Genomic DNA, 18,627 nt, shown 5'->3' with positions numbered 1-18,627 from the left:
GAAACGAAGCGTAGATTTCAGAAAAATGATCAGGTCAGTATGTTTTAGAGCACACATTGTTTGACAGGTTGCTTCAGGTCAACATGAAAGCAGTACTTTGTGAAAAAGGTTTCTAGACACTATATGAAATCTCTCAAATATTTTCAACATACTACTTGCGGCGATTAGCAAATTTTATAACAGGTATCTTTCGAACTTTTTACTATCATGCTGACGTGTTTATTGTAAACTGTTTGTAATATGTAATTCCTTAGTAGTTTGTCGAATGATATAAGAGTATTCAAATCACAATGTGACTATTCTTTGAAGCTTAAGTTTGATTAATTGCAGTGACATATATTTTACTACAGACTTCACTGATGAGTTGTTGAACGTTGTTATTACCAATTGTTTCCGGAACTCGAAACTAAGGTGTAAAATTGATCCGAACAGTCAGCAGATTGCATTTACTTAATTCGGACAACTATTTGAATGGGTGAACTTGTAGATCCGATTCGTGCATTTGGTCACCAGTCATGTTATCATGAAAGTATCTTTTCTTGTTGGTCCGCCTTAGATGTTTTGGCCTAGAATGATGACATAATTATTATATTACACTAAATTACTTTCATCTAAATTCATTGTAACTGAACGAATACGATACATATGCCTATTTATTATCAGAAAAAAGTATCTCACACTAGATATTCGTAGTACGTCTGCTTTTGTAGTCACAATTGCAAATACTTGGTTTCACACTGAACAGACAATTTAGTGATAAGTGAGTCAACTTTCAAAAGTGGTTACACCATTTGTTGACAGGTGTAAGAGTGAAGGATTTATCGATCAATTCCTGAAGGATTGAATATTTCATCAGATAATTGTAGATAAGAGTACCATATAGGAGTTTCGCGGCAACTTTATAATCGAAGCATACCAACTCAGTCAAATCAGAAGTCAGAAATGGAGGGGTTCGAAGATATATTTGGAAGGCCATCGATATATCGTGAAGTGTTCGGTCTAAGCTGGCTGGTCGTTGCAAGGAATGAGTAGCACGGCGTACCCACTTGTGACCTGGTGCGGGTGAGTGACCGAGCTCCTTCATCTAGGTGTGTCCAGTAAAACTAATGAGGTTAGCATCAATCTTGAAGACTTACAGAGCTGTTCATTTTGAGGATTTATTAACAGCTACAATATTTTCTGTTTGAATTGCATAATGAATCATATTAGTCGACACAAAAGTAGTATTCAAGGTCATATTATTTAAATACTTGGACATGACAGGAAACCAGTAGCATAACTATATACTTTAAATGCTCTATCATAACTTGTTTCCCTTCGTACCTCAAATTTTCCATTCCTTAAATTGCAGTGAGTTTATATAATGAGTTGTTATCGCGATTATAAAAAGGAATTTTATTGAGGATGAAACCGATGGATCCTCACAATACCATAGAGGCGTTCCTGTAATTCCATAGAGAACATAAGTTCCCACAAGTCTACAGGTACCCCATGCTGTTAAGTTCCAACTAATGTGAAACCGAAGTCTGAGATTTCCTGTAGACATCTTCCAACCACTTAATATCTGAACATGGTGAACCCAATGTCAAGTCATTTGCACTAACATCCACATCACAACCTGATCAAGAGAATTCGATTATTACTAAATAACTTTACAAATATGACATCAGTCACTACACTGTGATAAATCGATTTTATGCATTCGTATGTACTGCATTCGTATACATATTCCACATGACACATTTTAATAACAGAAGAAAATTTGAACAAAAATTTAGATTCAAATTTAATAGTGTACAAAAAATATATTTGAAGTAGATACAGATATTCACAGTGACATCGAAAATTGTCACCTTCACTATAATCATTGGAGGATGTAAGAGAATGAAAGAAAAAATGTTTATTTATTATTTCTTGGGGATAATTTCATCAAACTGTTAGGTAGCAATTGACTCTTGAAATTTAATAATGTTACTATTGTTGAAATTAACTGATAAATTGTTTTTGTACATGTACAACTAAGATGAACAGAATCAATAATTTAGACATTTGTAATCGTCCAAAGTTTTTATTAAAGATGAAATTATTGTTAATGTGTTTGAACATATACTGAAATTCAAGATCAAATGGTTAATCTGAACAATTATGAACGATTTCTACTTGTTAAGAATAATCGGTTATTTGAGCATAAGTATAGTAGATTGTCACCGTGATATGTTCCTTCGATTGAAAATTTATAAACTTCACCTAATTGTTATTTATGTGAACTTAGTCCAAAAACGTGGATGTCAAAACCATTAGTAAAGACTGTAGAACCAGTGAAATATCACTGAACCCTAGCCAAATCCTCCGGCAGTTGGGTCACTAAATATCGAACAGATCATCGATCCCAGTCAAGGTCAAGGGCAATCAACGCGCATCAGTTAATCATACGCCATGGACTGGCCCATGCGGCAGTAGTTTTACTTTTGCTTGTATCTACTTTAACTAATATATTCCTGTAATAACGTCCTTTGTGTTGTACAGTCTTCGAGCATCCATGATCCCTTGATACGTCGATGGGGCAATCCATGTAAGGCGCTGATCGCGAGGTGTGACTTCAAAGTTAGTTTGTTCGTTACACCGTTCCCGTCTAACTCGAGTAGGCCTCCAATCATTCGACATAGATCATCAACGTTGATGGTCTACAAGACTACTGTGTCTGAACCCGTGACTTTCTGTAGCAAGCCATTAAGTTTTCGGTAAAAATCATTTCCAAATGCATCTCATCCGCGATCATTGAGAATGTAGGACAAAACGCTGTGGTGTCAGAAGTGTATATTACTATCTCTCTAAGTTGATAGTGTCCCATTGAGAAGAATAGCACATAAGCAACTATCGATAAGAATACAGCCAATAAGTGCCTGAACTGTTTTAAGACTTAGAGCTATACCTACAAAGCCGAAACCGCGAGAAATTTCTTTCGCATCTCCAGATACACGCGACCGATCTCCATACAGGCTAAGTGAAGTCAAGTGGATGACCATGACAGAATCTTGTATTCGTGTTTCGAAGAAACACTATACAAAGATGATACAAGACTCTCGTACCTTAGTTAGTAATCCCTGTCGTTCGGTTTGGCACACGATCAAGAGATTGAAAAATCCAAAATATTATTCTGAAGAATGGTTTCACAATGTTTCATGAACTCATATAGTTAGTTCTGGTGCTGCATGTAGAAGCAGTTAAAGAAAAAAGATAACGATTGATGGTAGGAATAACAGTAATATTTAGTGGTGAAAATGGGGTTAACAAGTGTCCTTATCTTAGATTCAGTATGAAATTAATTTAACACTTTTCAGAGTATCATAAAATAAATCAGCATACATTTAACAAATAAACTATCTACAATCATTTAATGAACTTAACCTACCTTGAAATATCTCTCTTTTTCAAGTAATAATAAGTTTAAACAGTAACAGATATCCAATAAATGAGACCATTATATAATGAATCTGCTTTTATAACTGTATAGTTAGAAGTCCAATAACCATCAGTATTAAAACGAGATTCAGCACTTTCCAGTAACTCAAAGCTAATTTCAAAAGAAATAAAAAAATATAAAAATCAATAAATGATCAGTGAATTCCTATGTTTGCTTGTATTCAGGAATTAGAACCATAAATTAAAATTATGATCTCTTAACGCCTTTTATGGTAAACAAGCTCATTGCCTACTTGATCGATTCGACAGACCATAGCTCCTCATTACAATATCACGAAATCTATTTCATGAGGATTCACTTTTGGATACTCAGTTATTATTTACTTTTGTATTTGAGTTGATTCATTTGTTTGAGAATATTTAGCAGTATGAACAGACAATGTATCAATCAAACGATATCATTCTCACTAAGGGACCTTCAAGCTATTGATTCAGTTTTATTTGAGGTCATAAATTCTGTTTGACATTCAAATGTGATCAATCTATTATTATCACTGTACATAAACAAATAATTTTCTCAGGTACGAAAGTCATTCAGCATTAATCACTATCTCACATAAAATTTCTTATGAAAATATAAATTTCACGCACTGTTTATAAAGTCGTGATTCAAAAAATATAGAATATATCTTGATTGTAAAAATATTTGAGGAAAAGAAGTCATCCTATGAACAAAATACGAACACACCGCATTTGATTGGGTTCATTTCGTTCATCCCTTTCATGCCTCAGCATAATGTAGCGAGCGATTTCCTCTGGATAGCGCACAATACTGTAGTTGTAATAGATGATTCTCTTATAAAAATCATCATCCTCTCCACCCCATCCATAGTAAGAATTCGAAAAACCGCCAACTTTCTCAAACTGTTGACGGTTGACTGCAATTACACCTCCGAAATTTTCTTCATAAATTAGTCTTAAAATATAAGAGGTTGTAAAGAAAATAAAACATTGACCAGAAAACCAGATGAACAATCAACAGCAAATCTTAAAATCATTTCCATAATGTTTGAATAAGATCATGTTTAGGGAAAATTTGAGGAATTCCAACTGCTATCTGAACAGTGGTTCAGTGACCGGTAATCAGTAGGTTGACAGTCGTATTTGTCTTGTAGTCATAATAGCCATCACTAGAAAGCTTGATCAAGTTGAAAAGAGCTGTTTTAGGTTAATCGTATTATTTTCATTGTTAAGTTTTAACTGTTACCGTTTTTCTTATTGTTATTTTTTAAACTAACCAACTGTTCTAACAACTCAGTTACTGAAAGTTTAAACAACTTAGCAATTAGTCGTAGTGCTCCAAAACTGATTGATGAAGATGTGAGTCTATATCAGATGAAGTTATGAGGTTTGTATAACACATAAGTTAGTCACCTCTCATCTTCTGTACAGTGGTTAATGATTTGGGAATAAGTTGATAAAAGAGTAAATTGGAGTGCTAATGAACACATGGTACCAGCTGTTGTCTTGACTTGTACCAGAAAGTTCAAACGTCGTTTTTTAAGTCTTCAAAATGGCGATATTTCATGGTAAATAAGTACATTTAATAAGAGTATAATTAATCGCGTTAGACAAACGGTGGTAGTCAAAAAAGAAACTCATACCTACGTTCTTTGCTATTAGGTACTCAATAGAGTATACCTTTATTCTTAAAAGAACTCACGTTCCCAGTGAGGTTACAATTACAATCAACCAGCTTAACAGTTTGAGATATTATCATTAAACTCCTCAAACCGCAACTTTCCTCTTTCAAAAGCGAGATATTTAGACTGATTCAACCCCAAGTAGTTACCCGATTCATATTAGTCCAGTCCCCATTATTAATTTTTACTATCGATTACCTTCAACCCCTATATCTAAACATAGTGCACACGATGTCGAGCCACTTACGCTAGAAGTATTTTGCAGCCGAATCGAATAAATTCGATAAGCAATAAATGACTAGATAATCAAAACATTGGACACCATTCATTGATTGGTCAATTGTAAATGATCAACCATCATGTTGTCGTTTGATCAATTTCAGAAATTCACTTGTATTCCCTAAACTACTGTTCATTCACCTACAAAAACTAACAAGTCCATACGAGATAACGAAAGAAGTTATTCCGATAAGAACATCATAAATTCAAATCAGTCTTCAGTCAAAATGAACACTCTAAAAATCTTATACCCACTGATAATTATATTTATCTATCGAAACACTTAAATGTCTTGGTTGTTCAGAACATCGGTATATGTTTCTATCATCTTCTGGCAATAAATCCACATCGTGAAATATGAAACAATCGAAATATGCAACTCGATAGGATTCAATGAATCCGACATTCATTAGTAATGCACGATTAAATTTTGTTGTACCTTCCTGAAAAAAACAGTTATACAAAAGTCATTATGTACCATGAAAAGAAAAGTAAATTTTGATACACTTTAGCGAAATTATAACGATAGTTCATTGGCAAAATACATAATTTTAATGTGTATAAAACAGTATTCGATAAAATTCTGGTAATATCTATAGGTATAGAATTATTAAGGACAGTAATACACGATTCATTCCAAGTATCAGTTTATATGTGTTCAGTGTATGAAAGCAATAGTAAGTTAAAGTGAGCATGAAATCTATTTGAACTTGAAAACGTTAATGTATCAGATACAAAATATAAAACTGATAACGCTTAATCATGATAAGTGTTACGTCATTAAGGTGAGAACTTTAAACATCTCATGCAATATTACTTGAAAAGAGGAATTAGCAAGATAGAATAGTCAGTGCAGTTTAATCTATGTAATTTAGTCTCTCGTTTGCTTGTCAAAAACATGAGAATCCTTCATTGAATTAAAAATCACGGCTATTTAAACTGAGTATTTAAATGAAAAGTAACTGAAAGTCATCAGCATTTTTTCTATTGGTTATCACTGGGAATAATAATTTGAAGACAATATGATAAATATATATTTTCGATTGTTACTTTGTTATAATCTAAATATCATAAACATCGATGGGAAGGTTCAAACAAACAATACTAAATGAATTTAAAACTTTACCCCATTGCACAAGCAAGTGGATATCAGGACTCAGTAGCTGAGTGGATAACGCGATGGCGTTTGAAGAGAAATGTAGTGGGTTCGAGTCCCAGAGTGAACATCAACTCTGAGATGCAGATACATCCAACTGACGAATCCCAAATAGGACGAAACGCGCATCCTGGACTCCACTGCTAGCCACTATCCATCTTTGCTAACAATGCTTGTGAATTAAGGCTATATCGAGGTGATACGCACAGTATGTACATATGCCAATTAGAGACTAACCAGTTGCAGTACTAAACATCGATGGGAAGATTCAAACAAACAATACTAAGTGAATTTAAATATCATAATGTTGTATTAAGTACACTCACAACTTAAAATCTATTTCAATTATCAATAATTGACTTGGTATTGTTTGCTTATATCTTCCCATTGTTATTTAGGACTGCAATTGATCAGTCTCTTATTGACATATGTGCATAATGTAGGGATTGTCTCGATATTGCCTTAAGTCACAACCATTCTAAGAAAAGTTGGATAGTGGCTAACAGTGGAGTTCAGGACATGCGTTCCGTCCTATATGGGACTCATCAGCTGGATGTACTTGCATCCCAGAGTTCACTCCAGGACTCGAACCGAGTACCAAGCAAACAATACCAAATGAATTAAACTTCACCCCATTGCACAAGTAGATGGCTATCAGGATTCTGTAACTGAGTGGATAACGTGATGGCATTTGAAGCAAAAGGTACTGAGTTCAAGTATCAGAGTGAACATCAACTCTAAGGTGCAGGTACATCCAGATGACCAGTCCCAGATCGGGCGAAATACGCGTCCTGGACTACATTGATAGCCACTACCCAACTTTGCTTATAAATTACAAATAATGTTTCTATGTTTTAGATTAAATGACATTTATCAGATACTTTGTAAAATTTAACACATTTGAGACAAAACAATATTTGAAAATCGAATCCTAATTGGTTTCAGCAAATGGAGAATCACAATGTTTTCTTACAGAACTATAATGTATCCATCATAAGTGGTTACGTTCTTTTCAGGTGCACAGAACTTAATAGGTGTAATTAATTTAAAATAATAGCAAATGTGAAAATTAGAAATGGAGTTTTTCATTGGTGAACAATAGAGTTTTTAATGGGGGAAAGGGTATTATGATTTAAACTGAAAAGGTTTAATGGAGATTTTACGTGTAATTGATATACTAGTTTTGAAATGTAATCAAAGGCAATCGTTTTCGATATTATAATAAAAAGTGAAGATAGCACAGACTCAACAAATTACAAACGACATTGAAAGCAAGTTAATCATCAATTTCTAGTCAATTTTGTCATCCAATCGTGTGAATAACTTCTATGAAGATGAGGAGCGAACAGACTAATATTATGCAACCATTGAGTTCCACGATGTTTTCCATTTATGAAGGGAAGTAATAAACGAACCTTATAAAGAATTTTCCAGATTATCAAATATATTTTTATTGCAATGACGAATCGATCGATGTTAGACCACCATTGAAAACTTCGAGGCACTAGATGGTAGTTTCGTCCTAGTATGGGGCTTTTCAACAATGCGCATCCACGATCCCACACACAGGATTCGAACCCAGGATCTTCGGTCGGCAACTAACGGTGTTAATGACTATCTTCAACCACCATACTGATAATTACTATGTGCTCATAGGTGACTAGCTTCGTGAAGGAATTCTCGGAGTTATTGTGAGAAGCCGTGACCAGTGGAGCTAATCAGTGTCAGGTAGAGACAGGTATCTATATCAGGCAATGAAAGATGGTCGCGCAATACCGTGGATTGATTGAAATCAGACATTATCACCGTTGGATGCCGGCCGGCTCAGTGGTCTAGGGGTTAAGCGTTCGAGCAAGACCGAAGTTCCTGGGTTCGAATCCTGCTTGCGGGATCGTGGATACACACTGTTGAGAAGTCCCATACCAGGACGAAACGGCCATCCAGTGCTTCCATGTTTCCAACGGTGCTCCTACATCAATCGATTCATGATCTCAGTCAAAAACTTAACACTCTTCAAAACATCATGCTGATAAATATTTTTCTGTTCAGTCTATCAATCCAATTTTCAATGTTCATTAAGAGTTAAATATTCAGTAATTTCTGGGATATTTTTTCCGTTTAATATGTAATTGCTTTACATATGAAAGTAAGTTTTACAAAAGTACAAATAAACCTTCAGCAAACCTATTTTGTGTGAGTTCTCAAACAAGATAAAACTTGGTGATTAAGTTTTATACCTTATCAAATGCTTTTATATGAAAATTTGAAGGAAGCTTCATTCAACCTGAACTCCACAAAGCAAATAGTTTCGTTTCACAGATAGCATTAATGTAACTATGAAGTAATTCACCAAATGACAAAAATCTTACTCATTAAAAATGATCAAATGATCTGTCTAGTTGGCGAAAAGAATAATTATTTTATTCAAACTGGGTTTTAAAATATCATGTGACAGCATCAACTATATGGTGAAATTGAAATCTTAGCTACTTTCTGCCAGTTATTCAATAACATTGTAGTGAACGAGAACACAAGTGAGGATAACCAAATGCATGTGAATACAAAATAACAGAATCTCTTAGTAAACTATGGGAACCATACAATAATTACTTCGTCTGCAAAATGTCAATCATCTGTCTCAAACTTCATTGTCTCTTCGTTTCAATACCAATCACTCTGTTTTCGTTCTCTTCTCTTCGATTTTCTCAACCTTCTACCGTCAGGTATTTCACTTTCGATTGATGATACATACTACTTAAATCTGTCGACATCAGTAGCACACACAGTTTAGTTAATCGATGTTTTTGAAAGAAACAATCTTAACAGTTTCAATCGGAAGTAACTCTAACAAATTCTAAAGCTGGAACTATCAACTACTCAAGAAAAGAACGAATTCTTGATGAGTAAAAGTATTTCCATGAAGTATACAATGCAATAGGTAGTGAAAATCATACTCATAAATAATAATATCTATTGAACAAATCATATATATCTTTACAACATACAAGCTTACTTGATTGATCACAAATATCGTATACATTAATTGTTGTCTTCTCAAAAATTCATGCATATGTTTTACAAACAGACGTAAATGTACATCTCGATTTCGATAAGGCACAATGATAGCCAACTTTTCACCTGGTTTACAGTTAGTCGGACACCAAAGTCCGACATCACTTTTTGACATATGGTTACTCTTTATTAATTTAAAAAATGTTTTACGGACCGACGTTGTCGATTCAATTTTATCCTGTGATGATGTTGTTATATTAGTTGTGAAGGTATATAGTTGTAATAAATGAGACCATGTTGGCACTTCTATGGTGATGTTTCTACGTCCAACTAATGAGTAAGTGTAAAAAATAGTAGAAGGTCAAAAACAAACTTAAAATCATCACTCTTCATGGTGAATACTTGTTCAATTAGTTTATTTTAAAATATGCACTATCACTCGAGAGAAAGAGAGAGAGAGAGAGGGAGGGAGGGAGAATGGCATATTTTATCATATATCTATGAAATGCATGTAGACAGTTTGCATTAGAAAGTACATAATATCAGTTACCAATAAAGTATCTGTACCAAAATGGTTGCAGAATCAAATAGAATCAAATGATCCGATAAGAGTAGAGAATAAACATCCATCATTTTCTATTGCCAAATATATAATCGAAACAGGTCATAAGATTTTATAAGAACTCTTGTCTAAATTAGAGCGAATAGTTTCATAAGATTGATCCTAACTTGGCTTTTGTGGTGTTGTATAAACGTGTAAAAGGGCGTATACTAAGGTTTATTGAAGCCTTAGCCATACAAAAATTCAAACACTCTTTGTGTATTCAAAAAGAGTTTGTTCTCACCTTAAACCTACCCTGGTAATATTAGCTTATTAACTAGAGTGATTGGGTTTCAAATTGTTTTCACATTATTTTTATTATTATTATCCTTGTCTATTCTTATCCCCCCATTTCCAGTCTAGTTGACCTTTTATTTTTATATATGAATGTTCTTAACAAGTATATGTGTGATCAAATTGTACGAATTGTTTTGCGCTAATATATCACATAGTTCTGATAATCTCCATCTTCTCACTACACTATTGAAATCAAGGTATCGATTATGATTTCTTTGTAGATAAAACAGATTTTCAACAATAAGGTTTAAATTCTTATTGATAAATTAAATTATTAGAAGGGGGTTTTGTGGAGATTTCAGTAACTTTATATAGTTGAAATCATGAGTCAATTGAAGCTAGACCATCATGGAGAACCTGGAAACCTTGCTTCAAGGCCGTCTTGTCCTGTTGTTGGACTCCTCGGTGGTGCGCATTCACGATCCCGCCTCATGAGATTCGAACACAGGACTTGTCAGTCTCGCACGCGAGCGCTTAACCACTAGACCACTGAGCTGGCCGGCATCCGATGGTGTTAATGGCTAACTTCAAACAATCGACGAAATTGAGCAACCATTTCACCAATGTCTTCAGTGAGTTGATATCTCACAGTCTCGCGCTCCAGACTGATAGGTTCTTGATTCGAATCTCACGAGTCGGGATCATGAATGCTTACTGCTGAGAAGTCCCACAATCGGATGAAACGGCTGTCCAGTGCTTCCAGGTTTTCCATGTTGGTCTAGCTTCAATTGACTCATGATTTCAACTATAAGATAAATTGAATTGTTTAGTTTGTGTAAAACAAAAGATCATTTTCAATAACAATTTCAAATACATAATAATCCAATTATTATAAATTAAATGATTCAATATATAAGTTCTTACTTGGATTCTGAATAGATTTTGGACATTCCTATAATAAGAATATATTATCAGACAAATAAAAAAAAGAAAAAAAGAAAAGAAAATCAAATGAATAATTAAGCATATGACAAAAAAAAAAGAAAAAAAAACTGTAATAATGGATACAGAGCATATTGGCTTTCAAAATCATTTAGCCTGTTAAAGATTATTGTATAAACAGTTAAATATACGGGTTATCATTTCTAAAAAAAAATTGTTTGCTTTATTAAAACAATTTTAATAATATAATTAACAGTTTGATTAAAATAATAATAAAGGTCAAAGGTTATTAGTTGTAATTTACAAACAGAATTTATTGATATATGAATTATGAACGAAAAGTAGAGTTAGCTATCATCAACATTTGGAATTGATTAAAGACAAAACGGAAACCAAAAAAAAAAACAATTAGTGCATCAGGCAAGGACTCTTCAGTAGTACGTACTTACAACACTGTATCGCATGCAGACTAAGATTATATAACCAGCAGGATAGTTTGAGATCATCGTATTAGAATTCACCAACATATATTCCCAACTTAAGTGAGCTCGTTATTATTATTATTGTTATTTGAGCACAAATATTGGTACAAAGGGGCATCAGATATATATGCGTCATACAAATCTCATTTGATTTGTTTGAGGGCTATGATACTGCCCGGGTAGCCGAACTGAAGCAGGTGGTTTGCTTAGGAGGCCACACCCGGAGCCTTTGACCTGAGGGTATGATCCACAAAGTAGTGGAGCATCGTGAGGAGATGCAGTCCCATGGTAGTCGGTGACCAACGATTGATTCATACGCCATTTGTTCCCTCAGAATACTGGAGCGCATGTGCACCATTGGTTTGGAATCAGGGTTTTCCAACTCCCTTAAGTGGTCTTCCCGTATCCATCAACACGGTTAGAGCGCCCGACATTCGTATTCCGTCCTCTCAATTCGGTAAACAACACCCCCGACATGAGAAGGCAGTGAGTAGGACTTCCATGGTAGAGGCTATATACACGTGACCATGTGAGAGCAATTCGAGAGGGAGAGCGTACTCTCTCCGCTCTCAGCTGTACCAGGGCATTTAGGGTCCAGTTAATTGGTATCTGTCAATTTATAGGCTTTTTGAATGAATATTTCAATATTGCTTGCAATTAAAAGTCAGATACAAGTTGTATATTTAATATTATTTATTTGCAATTTATCAGTCAGATATGCTTTAATTCAGATATTAATACTCACATTAAAATTTGAACCTTATATACTTCGATTAGAATTTCAACACCATACAACTTATTCACTAAGTATGATATTTATTATTATTATTATGGATTTATATTTTTTCATTGTAAAAATTCAGATTGTATTTGAACAATTTTCATTCTATATTATGAGCTTACACGGCCACGCGTATACAACCCGTGTCAGAGAAGTCCTACTCACTGCCTTCTCATGTTGGGGGTGTTGTTTACCGAATTGAGAGGACGGAATACGAATGTCGGGCTCTCTATTCGTGTTGATGGATACGGGAAGACCACTTAAGGGAGTTGGAAAACCCTGATTCCAAACCAATGGTGCACATGCGCTCCAGTATTCTGAGGGAACAAATGGCGTATGAATCAATCGTTGGTCACCGACTACCATGGGACTGCATCTCCTCACGATGCTCCACTACTTTGTGGATCATACCCTCAGGTCAAAGGCTCCGGGTGTGGCCTCCTAAGCAAACCACCTGCTTCAGTTCGGCTACCCGGGCAGTATCATAGCCCTCACACAAATCGAATGAGATTTGTGCGGTGCATACGTATTAGGTGCTTCCTTTTACCAATATTTATGTGCTTAAATAAAATAAAAAAAATATTTAATGATTAAAAGCTGAAAACTCTATTAAGTGATAATGAACTACTGTGTTAATTATTTTTACACAAATGTCCGTTATGCGGAATCATTGATGCACACTTCTTAGGAGTTCCATACTAGGAGGAAACAGTCACTTAGTGCTTTCACATTGTCAATGGTGGTGGTCTAGCATAAATTGACTCGTGAATTCAACTATTAGATAAGTAAATTTATATATTTTTGAAATATTTATGTGGATATATTAGCTGAAAATGATTTCGTCAAGGAAAATTTCTGATTCATTTCTTAATGATAATGTTTAAATACATAATATCAGATAGTGTAATAATAGTAAGGCTAAGCTAATATTAATAAATCCTGGGTTCGAATCCCGTAGGACGGGATCGTGGATGCACACTGCTGAGGGATCTTACACTTACATGAAACATATATCCAATGCTTTCAAGTTTTCAATAGTGATCTAACATCAAACGGTTCATGATCTCAATCAAGAACATAGTAATCTCCACACCCCATATTGATATATATATTTACTGGAGTTCTAGTGAGAAGCAGTAACCAGTGGAGTTCAACCAGGTCTGTTGGGAGATATCAACTCACAAAAGACAGTGAATGGTTGCTCAACGTCTTGGATTGGTTGAAGTTAGACATTAACACCGTTGGATGCCGGCCAGCTCAGTGCTCTAGTGGTTAGGCGTTCGCGCACGAGACCGATAGATCCTGGGTTCGAATCTCATGAGGTGAGATCGTGGATGAGCACTGCTGAGGAATCCCACGATGGGACGAAACGGCCTTGAAGCAGTGTTTCCAGGTTTTCCCTGGTGGTCTAGCTCCAATTGACTCATGATCTCGACTATATATATATATATTATGTATTAAAAAATTGATCTGATAAATTAAAGATAAATATTGTCATATACACAATAACACAGTTACTTACAGGGATATATTTTTCGAAACTTTCAATTGGGTTATTTGAAAAAATCTGAATTGAATATTTGTCAATCTTTTTTATATAAAATTCTAACTCCATATTCCATAAACTAATGATTATTATACATAGAAATAAATTCAATGACCATTTAATACAAATTCTTCGTTTTAATTTAATCTTCATCTTTATACATCCCTTTGTATTAGTCTATATAGATGTTGATTCATTCAATGAATCCGGAAAAGATAATAATTCAATTGAATTGATCTATAGAAGAAATAAGTGTAATAGTTATTTATATAAAATAAAGATCAATCAGTAAATCTAATTTATTATGAGATGGTAAAGAAGATTTGTAGCTCAGGTGGATGATTCTGATGAAGTTTTGTTCTTTGAGCTGAATGGTTTGATTGTGGAGCTTTCATCATCTTTCTGAAAGACATCATTAGCACTTCTACCCGAAGTTTGTGTTGATGATGTCGTACAGAAAGACGATGAAAGCTCCACAACCAAATCATCCAGCTCAGAGAACAAAAAGTTCATCAAAATAACTTATTTTTTTGAAAAGTGGTAAAATTACTACTTAAATATAAAATCTAATATCTATATTCCAAATTATCTGAATATTCATTCTTTAATCAGGAGGGGTTTTGTGGAGATTTCAGTATTTTCATAGTTGAAATCATGAGTCAATTGAAGCTAGACCACTGTGGAAAACCTGGAAGCACTGAACGGCCGTTTCGTGGATTAGTTGAAGTTAGACATTAACACCGTTGGATACCGGCCAGCTCAATGGTCTATCGGTTAAGTGCTCTGGCGCGAGACTGGTAGGTCCCGTGTTCGAATCTCGCGAGTGCGGGATCGTGGATGTGCACTGCTGAGGAGTCCCATAGCAAGATGGAACGGCCTTCCAGTGTATTCTTTAATCATTTAAGTGTAACATATAGATCAGAAAGAAATGAACAATGAATTTCTAATTTTTAATTAAAGAACACTGTGTACTGTTTGACTATGAACCAAAACGATTAAGAAGCGGTAATAGGACATTAACTGCAAAATAATAGTACATAAATAAAACTCTCAATAATAATTCTTTCATATATGAAGTAGTGAATAAACATGATGATGTAATAAAACATTTCTTATACTAAATTAAATGTAATTTCATAACAAATTTGCTGAAAAACAACTAATCATAATAATATACCCACTAATCGCTTATATTTAGAGGTAATTCCTCGAGTTCTAACGAAAAACTATCACCAATGAGCTCCAGCCCTACTGAGTGTGAACCAGTTACCTAGCAATGGTATTGAAAGATGAGGCCAAGAGTTCACGTGAGAGATCGAAGGTTCCGGGCTTTAGTCTCGCGTGCGGGATTGTGAATGTGCTCTGTTGAGGTGTCCCATGCTGGGACAAAACGGCCTGTTCAGTGCTTCCAGATTTTCAATGGTGGTCTAGCTTATATTGACTAGTGAATTCAACTGTTGAAATACTACAATCTTCACAAATTCTTATACTGACAATTGATGGTAATTCCAAAAGGCACAAATGATCAACCTCAATAGGAAAACATTACGAAGTCCGATATTTGAGAACTGAACACTACTTACTAATCTCAAGTGAGGAATTCATTTTCCAGTATCTCGTATAATATAGTTTTCAATCGCTTTCACTATAGAATGTCAGTATGTGACATTCAGTGAGGATCAGTTAATAATAAAAATGGAAACGGATGGTGACTATCAGTGGAATCCAGAACATCCATCTCTGTTTATAGCGCTTGTGACTTGTTGGTACTATCGGAGTAATCCGCACGGGATGCATATATGTCAATAAGAGACTGATCAACTGCAGTCCAAACATCAATGAAGAGATTTAAACAACCAATACAAAAATGAAATAAACATTGAGATTCACTTGTGGTACACACCAAGGACTTTCAACTAAAATGAACTCACAAACTTTAGGTATCATGGAAAGAGTACTACTAAGCTACAGAATCAGTATTCAACAGTCTTCATTTTCACACACACCCAATCTTTCATCTAGACCAAGACACTTACAACTGCATCACGTTCAAGTTAGATGAATTCACAGACAGCTAATCATAATTTCAACATCAACTAATACATCTCTACAAAATATGGCAGTTCAAACACAGTCGTTGTTCACTGAGACGATCTAGTATATATCTATTGAATTTGAAGATATATTTCACTGTTGATAGGCATAAACCACATCAATGATTTATGTGTTCACCGAGAGATCCTGAATTTTCTATCTGGATAAGGAAAGCATGGAATTCTGAAGTTGAGGTCGAACATTTGTTAAATCTTCCACGCTTTTCAAACATTATCCAACTGTCTATTTTGTGACAAACTTCCCTTTCCAACAGTATAAAATCTCCACAAGTCAACATCAGTAAAACGCTAACATTTAGTCATTATTTCACATCAAATCGATGACCAGATATAGGTGGAAGAGAATTTACCAATCTATGACGTATATAAACATTTCACTTTAATTAAACGTTAGTCATTTGTGAGAAATCAACCATCACATTATTACCATACAATATTTCTATCAATGTTACTTACCGGTAATGAAGGACGTTAAAACAGAGTGCTATTATTGAGACACTGTTTGGTAGTGTAAGCATTTATGAGAACAAGGTAAAGTAGAATCTTTTAACACATTTTACATTCTCAGTACACCAATAAAATTTGTTTTATAGCAACCATTTCAGAGAATTATTTGATTGGGTGTCATAAACCTCGAAATGTTATTTCGTTAAACTTTTAATAATTTGACCACAAATAACTAATAATAACAATAAAGTAGAGCATAACAACGTGTTGTTATTCAATTCCGAAAACATGATTTCAGGAATCATTTATGTTTATATGGAGATGCTAAGATAGATTACATCTACAATCATTTATCAGATGAAAACCATGCACATTTGTCTTCACTGAAGACGAGATAGTGGTCATAGATTAATATCCTGAACAGATGGTATATGTAAATAGTATCGGATTCTATGTGCTGGTTGGTTTAGTATTGAAGCATTAATGATCATTGTGAACAACATTAGTCTGTTCATCAAACACGAGTGACTGATTAACAAACCATGGGAAATCTTATTTCACCATTGATGAAGAATGATGACTGACTACATCTTTTACGTGATGATAATGTTTCGCAAAAGTATTTGAGATTCGGGTAACATGTCTCAAAGGAAACTTCTTATCATTAATCGACTTGTCAAACAATTTATCTCGTTAATCGGAATGCAATCTCAGTCAGTACTCGTTAAATGCTGTAGATATTACTTTGTAATTTACATACCAAGTACAAACCTATGTACTCTTTTTTGAGCTAAACCGTTCTCAAGATGCTACGTTAAGTATGAATAGCACAAAACAATCAATCGGTCCACATCAAAACACAATATTAAACAAGTGTTATTCTAGTAAAATTGAACAGTGGCTAGCAGTGTAGTCCGTGACACTGTTAAACTATCAAACCTTATATATTCAAACAGTCATTTTGTAAACGATATTAGTTATAATTTTTGGTTGATTAACTGTAGCTGTCATATATTCATGTTTGACGTTTAGTGTTATTTTTATTGTATCCTTAACGAAAGCCTTTAAAAATTTGTCTGGGATATTGCTATGTAAGATCTAATGTATTCAGAGGTATGAGTTGTCATAGAACAGACATTTGAATCTTCCTCATTCATTTATTCAATCAAGTCTGACTTGATATAAAAAGAAATTAGTGAATATTCGTATAGTGTTTTACTAGTGTCTTCAAAATCAACCATTTATTCCACATGAATAGATCCTTCATTTTTCAACGATTCTTTTAGATTATGACGATAATTCTTATCTTCAAAACAAAATATTATTTCTCGAATCATTTCAACAGAGGTATGTGAAATGGTCCAATTTACTGCAATCGGTTAATGAAACTCCAGATAGTATCGTGGTTCATATTCTATTGACACTAACCAAACTCACTTGAAATATGTATGCCTTAACTCGAATGACAAAACGATACACTGGTTGGTGAATATATTGGCTTTATATTTCATTCTGACGTTTGGACATGTAATTCAATCAGACGGTATTTACGAATAGTGATTATCAATTGATTCAAGTTACTTGTCTTCGTGATCACATAGTGAACGTGGTCGACAGTAATCAGTTAGCTCTGGGATATATTTGAGTGTGAAGTGGTAAGTTTCAACTTATTCATTATTTCCATAAATTATCAGTTGTTGATGGTGACCTGTAACACATAGTTAACACATCTCAAACCAAGACTATGATGGAAGAATTTTTGAATCTCCATAGGAAATTAACTTTCTTGGGAATGAAAAGTAACGTTCTGATGTGTAAGTCTTTACATGGATGAAATTTCAAAAATCCACTTACCACTACGCAACATGAATAAATACCGTCAACGAAGAATCATTCTAAAATAA

At 34.3% G+C, this 18,627-nt stretch overlaps 1 protein-coding gene across 1 annotated transcript; it reads right to left on the bottom strand.

The window, feature by feature from the left end:
* Positions 1-4,143: 4,143 nt before the first annotated feature.
* On the bottom strand, positions 4,144-9,748 carry Smp_211240 (putative beta-1,4-galactosyltransferase; the record flags this gene model as incomplete). The annotated part of the gene is made up of 3 exons (XM_018799941.1): positions 4,144-4,399; positions 5,661-5,848; positions 9,575-9,748. 3 exons carry the CDS (start codon positions 9,746-9,748, stop codon positions 4,144-4,146), a joined length of 618 nt encoding a protein of 205 aa, XP_018653804.1.
* Between the last annotated feature and the right edge of the window lie 8,879 nt (positions 9,749-18,627).

The sequence above is a fragment of the Schistosoma mansoni genome, chromosome W (genome assembly GCF_000237925.1).
Source record: "Schistosoma mansoni strain Puerto Rico chromosome W, complete genome".
Taxonomy (NCBI): domain Eukaryota; kingdom Metazoa; phylum Platyhelminthes; class Trematoda; order Strigeidida; family Schistosomatidae; genus Schistosoma; species Schistosoma mansoni.
The sequence above is the reverse complement of the archived record's forward strand: the minus strand, read 5'-3'. Positions and strand labels throughout refer to the sequence as shown.